Below are 12,266 nucleotides of genomic sequence, written 5' to 3' on the forward strand. Positions count from 1 at the left end.
TTAGAATATTTGTATTGTATTGTAATATTTTAATAGTTATTGGGGGGAGGCTGGGGAGCTCAGCGAGTAAAGATGCTGACTACCACCCCTGGAGTCGCGAGTTCGAATCCCAGGGCATGCTGAGTGACTCCAGCCAGGTCTCCTAAGCAACCAAATTGGCCCGGTTGCTAGGGAGGGTAGAGTCACGTGGGGTAAACTTCTCGTGGTTGCTATAATGTGGTTCGCTCTCGGTGGGGTGCGTGGTGAGTTGTGCGTGGATTCCGCGGAGAATAGCGTGAAGCCTCCACATGTGCTATGTCTCCGCGGTAACGCACTCAACAAGCCACGTGATAAGATGCGCGGACTGACGGTTTCAGACGCGGAGGCAACTGAGAATCGTCCACCGAGTCACTACGCCACCATGAGGACCTAGCGCGCATTGGGAATTGGGCATAACAAATTGGGGAGAAAAAGGGGAGGATAAAAAAATAATATTGGCGTTATTGTAGAGAGGTTTCAACTAGGTCGTATAAGAAGGCTACGCAATGTCTCGTTCCCTTAGTCACAGGGAACAGAGGATACATCCGCAGAGAACATATGCAAATCAGTGAGTTTCTCTTCCTGGTTTGCGCTTTTGGGAAAGAATGAGCCAATCAGCTGCAAGGAACGCTACATCAACATGTATCCTGGCATTGTTTAACATCAACAGGCTCTTTTAGTCTGCATCTGGAAAATCATATTTTGAAACCCTTATGTTTTAGAAGAGACTGCATGTATCTAAAGGGGAAGAAATGACCACTGATATCTGCAGGTATGTTACTGTTGAGAGTGCGTCTGCTGCTGCAGTGTAATCAGAGATGGAATGTACCGGAGAACAGAATAATCTCACCTGCACATGCATGAACTGAGTATGTCTGAAGTGCAGTTAGACAGATACTGATCGTGCGCAAAATGCAATGCCATGTTTGTTGGGTAAATTGTGCTCATGAGATTATTTGGACTCTAAAGGCGTGATTTTTGCACAGTTATAGCACACGCCAGTATTGAACTCATGCCCTAATTTCCTCTCATTGGCGCAACTTTCTCTACGTTAAATGCATGCATTCTTATGTGCATTATACAAGATCTTCGTATGTCATATGAAGAAGACGCGGGAGATCGCGTTTGTACATTCGCGTGCAGTGCATTCAGAGCTCGCGCTCACGAGGTGAGAATCGCGTGCGCCATTTTAGCGCGTCTCCAGTCATCCGGCAAGATGGCGCTCTCGCTTTGTCTGCCCTGATCAGCAAGAAAACAGTATTTACCCTACCATCACATAAAACGGAACGGGTTGCATGCATTAAACACCTTTCCACGCGGCGACAAGCTGGCACAACTTATCACAGACCTGCGCGTGAAGTGACCGCCGAGATCTTAAGGTAGGTGTGTGGTTAGGGATGTAGCCGGGTTATGCATACTTTTGTCATACCTGCTAGAAAACTAGCTGGGTGAGAGCATCGGCTCTTTTTATGGCTGTTGTTGTAGTGCTAGCGAAATGTTCTGCGTTTCTTTTACAGGCAGTTTCATTATTTACCCTAAGTATGAATCCACAATTGGTCTTATTTTTCAGCTAGGCCTTTTTCCATATTTTCAGTACTTCATTAAAAATGGGTGTATTCACATGCATGGAGATTTATGCATCGTCCTTGTGTTTTCCGCTGTGCTTTGCTGTGAAAATAAACGCATGCACCGAAAGGAAAACAAACTGTCAAAGAAGTTTAAAAACGTTTGCGTATCACAGCCAAGAACAGTGATCAATCAGTAAACGGCTGTATTTGTTGTTGTTTTATGTTCTTAATTATGATGACATTTCCCCTATTTTAAGGTGATATGCGTAGAAACAGGCATGAACCGATTGGTTTGTTTATAAAGTAGCTCTAATCAGTGTGCACCTTCCTGATACCGGCTGTTGTGTAACACGCAGTCAGTCGCGTGAACTGCGCGCTAATAGCAGACTGATGACGCCACATGTCAATCAACGGCTGCTACAGAAATTACCTTTAAAAAACCACACACATATATTTAATCGTTTTTGTTTATTTATTTATTTTTTATTTTATTTATTTTTTGGCTGGTATGCGTGCTTATAGGTAGGAACCACCCCCTGAGTTTGACATATAAAAAAAATTTTAAGACATAAAAAAAAAATCTGTCAACTAGTTTTTAAATTCTACATGATTTTATATTTCTTTTCGGTTTTATGTTTCTGTTATCGGGTTTCCCACAATCACGGAAAACCTGAAAACATAAGGGAATTTAAACAGTGTGATATCCAAGCCTAGAAAAAAAATCTTAAGGCATAAAAGATTCTGTAGCAAATAGGCCTATACACTTTTTTTTAAAATTTTATTTTATTTTTATTTTTTTTTAGTTCAGGTACTCTGAAATATATAGAATTGGCTAAAATTTCGATTTGTGAGATGATATCTATTTAATGATTTTTAAAAATCATCATCAGGTATTCACAAATGACTGGAAAGGTCATTGTTCAACAGGTATTTCATAAAAGCCATGAACCAAACCAACCAAATGGGTGAATCACAATGTTACAATCTTTGATTTGAAGCAAAAAAAAGCATGTGAAAGCTGGACAAAAAGATAAAGGTACAAGACTGTGTACTCAGCGTTATTCATGAGGGACTGAACTACAATCCCATGAAGCATTGTGAATAAAGTAAAAAACAATTAAAAATATAAAATTATTGATTTAAAGTTGATTATAAGTTATGAACATGATACATTAATTCTGATATATGCAACATATAGGCTAAGTAGCTTGAGATTGTATGAAGGCAGACTTGATTGCATCATTCACAGTGCGCCACAGAATTGGGCGGTCGCTGCAGAGCTCTTTTGGCGTGCATTGCTTGCTGCAGTTCTCTGATTGGTGGGTCTTTTTCTTCATGATCATGGGTAGTGTAGTTCTTCACCAGAAATTCCACTAATAAACATGATTTCTTTAAAATTAATAGGAAATAACATGGACTGATGGCTTCAGAAGAATATACCATTGATTAACAACCTCGGAGGAAGGGCAGACGGTAGGTCTGTCTTTAAAAAATTATGTTGTTAATAATCAGTTCCCCTATAGAGAAAATGAATGGGATTTTTACTTTTGGAACCTGACTGTTGTGCTCTATATTATAGTTATGACCCACTGTAGTATATTTTTTATTAAACATATAACAAATATTTGTAGAGTAGCCTGGGCATTATGTAAACCAGGAAAACTGAAGGCTGCTTGGCCTACATGACTATGCTATGGGAAACCCTGAAGGTTGCTCATATGCTGTCGTATCTTACCTCAGCAATATTTTACAGAATGGTACACAGTAGAGAAAGCATTCCTCAATCACTGGATGATACAGTCATTAGTCAAACTACTCTATTCTGTTTACATGAAATGTACACTTTCTTGATAAAAGGGATTAAATGTTCTTTTTTTAAAAAATAGACTAGTTGCCAGGATTTCACTATTAAAAAGAAGTCAGAAGGTCTGATAACTAATTGTGGCAAACAGATAAGGTGGGGATGCATGCCTATTGGCTAAGATGGAGTGGTGATGGTGTAGTGGACTAAAGCACATAACTGGTAATCAGAAGGTTGCTGGTTTGATCCCCAGAGCCACCACCATTGTGTCCTTGAGCATGGCACTTAACTCCAGGCTGCTCCGGGGGGATTGTCCCTGTGATAAGGCCACTGTAAGTCACTTTGTATAAAAGCATCTGCCAAATGCATAAATGTAAGATAACAGAAATGTATGCTTATCGGCTAAAAGATGATAACAGAAATGTATAAAAATTAGAGTTTGGAACGGGATAGTCAGATGATCAGCTGGCATCTCTGCTTTGTTGCTTTGTTCAATAAAGTCTAATCTTTGACATCTGGAACTCCTTGACTTCAAGAGTTTTCTTGCAAAGAGTGAACAGACTTCATTATTCCAGGACACCACCAGTGGCCTACATTTTGTTTTTTTAATCAGAAATGAAAATAGGCCTAAGCAATTAAGAGTCAATCTGTTGTGTTATCTATATTGTGTTTCTTTCAGGTCCAGTAAGCTGAACACACTAGTGACTAAACTTCATGAGTTCTTGGGTCAATCTCCAGAGAACGAAAGCTTTGAATCACAAGTTGATGAGACTTCCAGAGGTAAAGATAATACTAACATGAGACTAATAATGTTTGATAATTTGGCATTTTTTGATAATACACCATTAACAGTGAAAATTGTGTTTACCATATTTAAAATTAGTAAAGTAGTAGAGCTACATCAAAACAAGTCAATTTATTCTCTTCTAATATTTGCATTGTGCCCCCCCCACAATTCCCTTAGAGTGTAATTTTTATCTCTTCCATTTTGCAGGTAAAATGGCCACCAATGACTTAAACATCCCGGATGACACAATGAATGAGGTAGGCTAATGTACTACAAAGCCTGTTTATGATTTACATCTGTGTTTGCAGTTTACCATAAAGGCCCCTGCACACTTTCTACGAAATCGAAGAATGAATGTGTGTGATGCTATTTAGAACAAAATCTGTCCAAAAAGAATATGAGAATCGAGTTCGTTTTGGTGGTGCATAACAGCTCGCCAGGGCGAACAACTTCGTATGGCTGCTAAACACCTTCTTGCTGCCTGTGGTCCACATCAGCGGTATGTTTGACCTGGAGCTCAACCTACTTTGAGGCCAACAACTAATCCTTATTCAGTCAGTTAAGATCAGTCAACATGAACATACCGGCGTGCAGAGTTATTAGTGAGCTGGTGCAAACTTGCCTACATCTGACCGATCGTTCGCATTTTCCAAGAACATGTCAGGTGACGATTTTTTTTTCTTTAATTAGTTTACAAAAGGAATCAAATCTACTCATACAAGTGGCCATTCACTCATGAGCCGTCTGCAGCTGGAAGCCATTCACACAACTGCCCAAAGTAAGATATGCCTGTCATCATTCTTTTTCTGTATTCTACCCATTAACACTCTTTTATTCACCCATCTTTGCTGTAGTATCAGTGTCATCATAAAATACAAAAACGGAGTGTAATCGGCAAATATAATGGCCACGTATAGAGTGTTGGTGCATTAGCAACATGAATGCAAAAGGTAAACATTACAAATTACATATTATCTTGAGCATATATATTACTTTAAATCATCATCAAGTAGTTAAACAGATTCTTTTACTGGTCTTGTGTGAATTCTTCTCAGAATGAGGCATATAGTCATTGATAACACATTTTAATGTCATATCAGTTGATGTTTAACATGTAGTCTTGAGCGTCCTAATTTTTTAATGCTCCTCTAAACGCATCCCCAGCGGTGTGGCTAGCGTCTGAATGTTCGCAAGCAGAATGTCATTGCTCAAGTTTCGAACGTCTTTTCGGCTCTGAGTGAAGAAGCACTTCGTCGTAAGTGTGCTGGGGCCTTAATGGTTGCCTTTCATTTCTAATGCCGATGTTACTTGCATTACACTCGGTGAATTGCAGCATTACTGAAACTTATTTATGTTTTCTTCAGCCTGGTTGCTCCTCAGAAATGACTAAGCCCTCATCTTCACGCTCAAAAAGGTTCGGTTTCACTCTTTGTAAACTATAACCCAGTGCATGATTGTGATGCAGTTTTGTGTTGGTAATTGTGATGGATGAAATAGAATCATTTTGGGGTGAGGATTATAAAAGTAATTCCCCTCTTTTGTAAATATCAGAAAACCTTCTATTGTGACCAAGCACACAGCCATCAATGACTCTGAGTGTGCTAATGAAAGTGGAGGTGAACATTGCATGGCAGATGACAGCACACAGAGTAGTTTGGATATCAGTAAGCTTCCACAAGGTGAGTCGTCTGTTTTGACTTTTTTTAAGCTAATGTGTTTTTTTGGTATATTTTTGCATCACAAATTAATATGCAGAATCAACTATAAGTATGCCATTGGTAGGTTGATTTCACCTGAACGTGTAAAATTGTGGAGATATCAAAACATTCTTCACACACAGTTTGAGTGCCTCGTCCAGACTTACACAGTAAGATATCGTCAACCAATGGCGTGAGTTTGGGGCGGAACTATCCGTTGGTACAACCAATGGACGATAGGGGGATTTCTTGGGAATCTGTTTAAAAACAGTGATTATTTTTGCAGTTGTGCTTGGTGATGCTGCTGCCAAAGAAATTACACACTTCAGCATTAAGCTACTTAAAGCATATAGTTTTAGAGGCACTCTGAACATCTTAGCTTCCCTTTTTGCAGGCACAGTGATGGTGAAGCCAGAACCAGTTGCTAATGAAACTAAAGATGAATTCAGAGGTCCGGAATTCCGTAGCAGAAAATCAAATAAAAACAAAGAGGAAGGTACACGGAAACGTCCTGGTAAGTATGGTTTTGTTGACTGTAGATCATCTCAAGGACTGTTTAATCAGTGCCGAACTATCGGTTAACGGAAAAAATCTATGCCAATAGTTGGCGATCATTTTTAAAAATAATTATTTCTCCATATTTCTCTATGGCAGGTGCTGAAGGATACAGTTAGAACACCTTGGTTCTACAGTATTAAAGGCATAGTTCTCCCAAAAATGAAAATTCTCCAATAAATTGCCGATAAATCGGTTAATGGTGGCTTTTCCACCACCTTAGTTATTGGCCAAAATCACTATCGGTTGACCTCTAATTTAAACAACATGCTCTCTGGACCGTAATTTATGGGTTACCTCGAGACCCCAGGGTGGGTGGGACTGTATCAAAATATGCAAGTGAGTCAAGACAAGTGCTTAGTTTTTTTTTTTATTACATTTTTTTTTTTTTTAAGCATTACTTAGATTTTGTGTGTCCAAAATAGTGACTTGAATTCAGTTCTCGCTACTTATCACACATTTTTCAGGAGTAATTCTGTTGTCACTACCATAAATAACGGTGTTTCTGCATCGAATGGGATTACTGGAAACTATTTAAATGCAGTGCATACGTGCCCTATGTTATGTGGACTGAAACTGAAATATCTCCAAGGAATCTTAGTGTTGTAATGTTACTGTTTTATTATCTTCATTTATTTGTAATCAATTAATTTTATTTTTATTCAATCTCTCACAGATGAGCACCTCAAGGATATTTTTAATTGCACAGCATGTGGACAGCAAGTGAATCATTTTCAGAGAGATTCCATCTTCCAGCATCCTGCACTGCATGTTCTGATCTGCAAGGTACAGAGCTGACCAAAAGCTTAAAACCAAATATTACTGTATGTGTATCACTTGTGTTAACATGTGGCTGCTTCTTCTAGTCATGTTTCAAATATTACATGAGTGATGATATCAGCAAGGATGAAGATGGCATGGATGAACAGTGCAGGTTGGTGCTGTACATTTCCCCCCCCAATATATATGCAAGTATGACACTATGCATTTTAAATTTTTCAAAAAAAAAAAAAAACTGTTGAAAGATCGCTATTTGAACGTTTACTACATAAATGGTAAATGGTCTGCACTTATATAGTGCCTTTTTTAACCTTAGTGGTTCCAAAGCGCTTTACACTGTGACTCATTCACACACACACTCACACACCAATGATGGCTGCCATGCAAGGCGCTAGCCTGCCATTGGGAGCAACTTGGCGTTAATGTAAAAATTACATTATTTACTTTATTCAATTGTGTGGCTTATTGGCAACCCTGCTTTCTGGATATTGGCATCGGCCATTAAAAAACCCATACCGGTCGACCACTACTTATAGTTGTGCAGTATTTGATGTGACCATGTACGTTTTTCTTTTCCAGGTGGTGTGCAGAGGGAGGCAATCTGATTTGCTGTGACTACTGCAGCAATGCCTTCTGCAAGACATGCATTCTACGCAACCTTGGACGAAAAGAACTGTCTGAAATTATGAATGAGGAAAGCAAATGGCACTGCTACGTCTGCAGCCCAGAGCCCCTGCAGGACTTGGTTAAAACCTGTGAGAAAGTTTTGCTTAATCTTGAATCATCTTCTAGAAAGCCCAGGGGAGACAACGACAAATCAAAACGTGAAAATCGCAAACACAAGCATGGCAAACGTGAACGAACGGCTGTAAATGGACAGGATCATTCCTCTGACGGAGCAGGCTCTTTAGCCTTTTCCTATAAGACGATGACCGTTCCGAAGGAGTTAGTCAAAAAGGCCAAAAAACTTATCGAGACTACTAACGGATTGAATCGTACTTTTGTACAGTTCCTCCAACAGACGTCAACAGGCCACGAAGTTAGTGCAGTAAGTTACAGACACTTAAAGGCCTTCAGATCAGTTTTGGCTGATCTGAGGAAGGCCCACACAGCTTTGGAGGAGTCGCTAGAAATGGAATTTGAATCTAAAGGCCTCAAGTTTCAGAATGGAGAGGAGCAAAGACAACCTGACAGTCAGACTGCGGATAATACAGCCATCAACTCACACCACAATGACAATCTCAGTGGCAGGGAAGACTGTTTTGATTGCACTTCTGAGGACTTAAATCCTCTGGTAGAAGAGGATACCCAAGAGGACAGTAATTCAGCTGATATTGAAATGAAGGAGAGCCTTCCTCCCTCACCGGACAAAACTCAGGACCAGTCGGGAGAAAGTGAAGCCAAAGAGCAGGATATAGCCGATATTCCTGACAATGAGGATATCTCCATGCCAGTTAGTGAAGCTTCTCTTGATAAAGATATTGTGTCTATACCGCCTTCTGTCCCGGAGGAACTCTTCGAGATGGTTGAGAGTCTTGCTGTCAAGAAAGAAGACGAAAGCAACTCTACCGAACCCAGCGATGGGAAGTCGACATCCGATACCGAGGTTGTAGAGTCTAGTAAGAGTTTTGCTAAACTGGGTAAAAAGCTTGTAGTCAAGCTGACACCGGTTCCTCTTAAAATTACCATAAAGCGAGATAAAAGCAAAGAAATGTCACCCTCAGAAGATGTGGATGGTGACATATCGCCAAAGGAGGGTCTGGATAGTAGACGCTCCCCCAGGATGAAGACCACTCCCTTACGCAAGTCGCCGGAGGCAAAAAGGAAACGTAAATCGAGGTTGTCGGTGGCAAAAGAAGAGAGCAGCAACCCAGAAGAGGAGCAGTGTGATTCCGACTCGGATGAAGTTCCTGCAATCCTTCAGACAGCTGGTTTGAAGGCCAGCTCAGCTGAAAGTGAGCCAGAAAACAGTGGGAATGCTTCAGGCAAAAGCAGCAAGAAGAAGAGGTCAGCTTCCCGCTCTTCTGAGAAACCAGCCAAGCGTAAACTCAACGAGGTCTCCTCGGATTCAGAACAGAGTGACAAGTCCTCAAAAGCAAAGAAAAGGAACAGCAAAAAAAAGAAGGCGAGGGAGTCGGACTCCTCAAACCACGACTCCGATCTCGAGAAGCAGATAAAGAACCTGAGCAAGCTTGGTGGTGGGAAGAAAACGTCCAAAGGTGTCAAAAAGGAAGAGAACGAATGCAGTAAAGAGGGCCAGAAAGGCCCTAAAAAGTCATTTGAAGGGGTGCGCAAGTCACAAAAAGAAAAGGCAAAAACGAAGGACGAGTCTTCCTCCAGTGATGAAGAGGAGGAGGAGCAGGCTGCCAACTCTGGAGAAGACAGTGATCAGCAGAAGATCAAACCTATACTTGAGTCAGTTATGGCTAGTATTGATGGTTTTCATCAGTCATCAGGTCAGTTTAGTAACTGATTAAAATACATTGTATCACCTGTTGTCTTACAGTGAAATTAATGCTTTCTGTGAACAGGCCGTTAATTATGGGATATATATATACAGTAGTATTAAAATGTAAAATGTGCTTGCAAGCCATTTCAAAGCAAGTATGTTGATGTGTCATGCAATATGTCGTCAGAAGGCTGAAGTTATTATTATTATTTTTTTTGCCAAACTCTAATACCATCTTTGACTTTTTAAATATAATACAATAAGATGTTAGTCTTGTAAGGTTGCAGTTAAGTAATGTATTAGTTATTATTGACATAGATCCACTTTAGAGTTGTCATTTCTTAAAAATTTCAATAAATCTCATTTAATGAGGACACTAACCAGAGTTTTCAGATGATTTTTACAAAGCCCACAAAGTTAGATGGTGGGATTTGTTAAATTAAATCACCTCTTGTGTGTTTCATAAAATTGACATCAATATTGGGCCTCTGTTTATTGAACTTAAGGCTGATCAAAGTGTCTTTTCCTTATCTGTACTTGTCAAGGTGATGAGGTTGAATTAAAGGCTGAGTCCTCACAGATGGTGGATGATGATGATGACCCTGAGAATAGGTAGGATTCTTAAGCAGTCTTTTAGCAACCATGCTATCTATGTTTATATGGTTACTAGCTGTTTTCTCAGAAATAAGAGATTGAGGATGAGTACTACAAGCAGCACGGTTTTGTTCTAGTCAATCTTTTGCAATTTGGTTACAGTTAAAGCAAATCTGTCATTAAAGTGTGTCAGTAATGTTTGTTGTGTTAGTCAAGTAGTTTCTTTTGTCATTCCAGTCATTACAGATCAAGTGCAAGAGAAAAAATACGATGCATAGCATTATGCTTTTTAAACCCTTGTGTAACAGTTGTATTGATGATGGTTGCTACCCAAAAGATGCCACGATAAACTAGGGTTGTCATGATACCAAAAAACAGTTCCCACACGTCCTAGAAAACCTGGAAGTTTTCCAATGCAGTTTTCCAGTCATGGAAAATGAGAAAAATACCTAAATGTCCTGGAAAATTATTATTTGTCCTGGAAAGTATTTCAGTAGAATAAAACTTTTGGACTGTGTTGCTAGCAAGGTTACATGTACAAAAACATGTTAGCGATCGGGAGTCGGAATAAGAGTCAAATACACAAATTTGTATCGTTTTGTCTGCCGGCAGCTGCACATAGGGAAACAACATCAATGGTTAAGGGTGCTTACACCCTTGTGATTGATTACAGTAGCAGCCAATCGTGTGCTTGGCAATCGCGGTCCAACCGAGGCAGATCATTTGATTGGTTACAGCTACAGTCAATTGCGTGCTTGGCTACAGCAGCATGTGCACAGTAGGGGTGTAACGTTCTCGGTAAAAAACGAACCGTACGGTTCGGGAAGCACGTGTTTAATGACACATCTGGAGCACAAGTTTTGGTCAAGAAAACGAAGCGTCAAACACACAGGCACATTTACAACCTCCGCTAATGCACCTGAATGGATCCGTAAATGGATGCGTTCCACCTGTGTTTCACGTGGGTCAACTTGATAACATCACTCTTCTGCAAGCGTTGTGTGTAGTTTAAAATGGCAAGTGGAGAAAAACGAAACACTGATAGAGAAGCCCCTGCGTTTTCTTATCTGGGAACATTTTATTTTGCAGTCAATTACAACAATGATGGTCAAAAGACATTTACAAAACAGGCACTGTTTGCAGACATCGCTTGACACGAGTGCTGTATACTGTAATATATAGTTGTACTAAAAATTTTGCATACCCCTGGAGAATTGGTAATATATGTACCATTTTTAAAGAAAACATGAGTGAGCAGTCAAAACACATTTCTTTTATTTCTTATGGGATTCATATTCAAATGTAGGTTATAACAGAATGACACAATCATAAAACATGGCAACACAGAAAAATTGAAATGACCCCTGTTCAAAAGTCTGCATACCCTTAGTTCTTAATACTGTGTATTGCCCCCTTTAGCATCAATGACAGCGTGCAGTCTTTTGTAATAGTTGTCTATGAGGACCCAAATTCTTGCAGGTGGTATAGCTGCCCATTCGTCTTGGCAAAATGCCTCCAGGTCATGCAAGTCTTTGGTCGTCTTGCATGAACCGCACATTTGAGATCTCCCCAGAGTGGCTCGATGATATTAAGGTCATGAGACTGTGATGGCCACTCCAGAACCTTCACCTTTTTCTGCTGTAACCACTGGAGGGTCAACTTGGCCTTGTGCTTAGGGTCATTGTCGTGCTGGAAAGTCCAAGAGCGTCCCATGCGCAGCTTTCGTGCAGAAGAATGCAAATTGTCTGCCAGTATTTTCTGATAACATGCTGCATTCATCTTGCCATCAATTTTCACAAGATTCCCCGTGCCTGTAGAGCTCACACACCCCCAAAACATCAGTGAGCCACCACCATGCTTCACAGTGGGGATGGTATTCTTTTCACTATAGGACTTGTTGACCCCTCTCCAAACATAGATCTTATGGTTGTGACCATTAAGCTCTATTTTGATCTCGTCACTCCAAATTACAGTGTGCCAGAAGCTGTGAAGCGTGTCAAGGTGTTGTCAGGCATAT

The 12,266-nt window shown here is 40.2% G+C and overlaps 1 protein-coding gene across 4 annotated transcripts in view; it reads left to right on the forward strand.

The window, feature by feature from the left end:
- The first annotated feature begins 621 nt into the window (after positions 1–621).
- LOC127417787 (transcriptional regulator ATRX-like) overlaps positions 622–12,266 on the forward strand; it is a 62,769-nt gene continuing 51,124 nt past the window's right edge. Inside the window, exons 1-11 of one of the 4 annotated variants that reach the window (XM_051658015.1) lie at positions 630–790; positions 2,991–3,059; positions 4,067–4,167; positions 4,382–4,431; positions 5,539–5,588; positions 5,726–5,853; positions 6,266–6,385; positions 7,103–7,212; positions 7,293–7,360; positions 7,786–9,662; positions 10,201–10,267. In XM_051658015.1, the coding sequence (XP_051513975.1) occupies positions 4,387–4,431; positions 5,539–5,588; positions 5,726–5,853; positions 6,266–6,385; positions 7,103–7,212; positions 7,293–7,360; positions 7,786–9,662; positions 10,201–10,267 (2,465 nt within the window). In that variant the 5' untranslated portion in view covers positions 630–790; positions 2,991–3,059; positions 4,067–4,167; positions 4,382–4,386. Of the gene's footprint in view, positions 791–1,222; positions 1,398–2,990; positions 3,060–4,066; positions 4,168–4,381; positions 4,432–5,538; positions 5,589–5,725; positions 5,854–6,265; positions 6,386–7,102; positions 7,213–7,292; positions 7,361–7,785; positions 9,663–10,200; positions 10,268–12,266 lie in introns of those variants that run through there. The other 3 variants (XM_051658014.1, XM_051658011.1, XM_051658012.1) reach the window with 3 other exon arrangements.

This window comes from Myxocyprinus asiaticus, chromosome 27 (genome assembly GCF_019703515.2).
Source record: "Myxocyprinus asiaticus isolate MX2 ecotype Aquarium Trade chromosome 27, UBuf_Myxa_2, whole genome shotgun sequence".
In the NCBI taxonomy this organism is placed as follows: Eukaryota; Metazoa; Chordata; class Actinopteri; order Cypriniformes; family Catostomidae; genus Myxocyprinus; species Myxocyprinus asiaticus.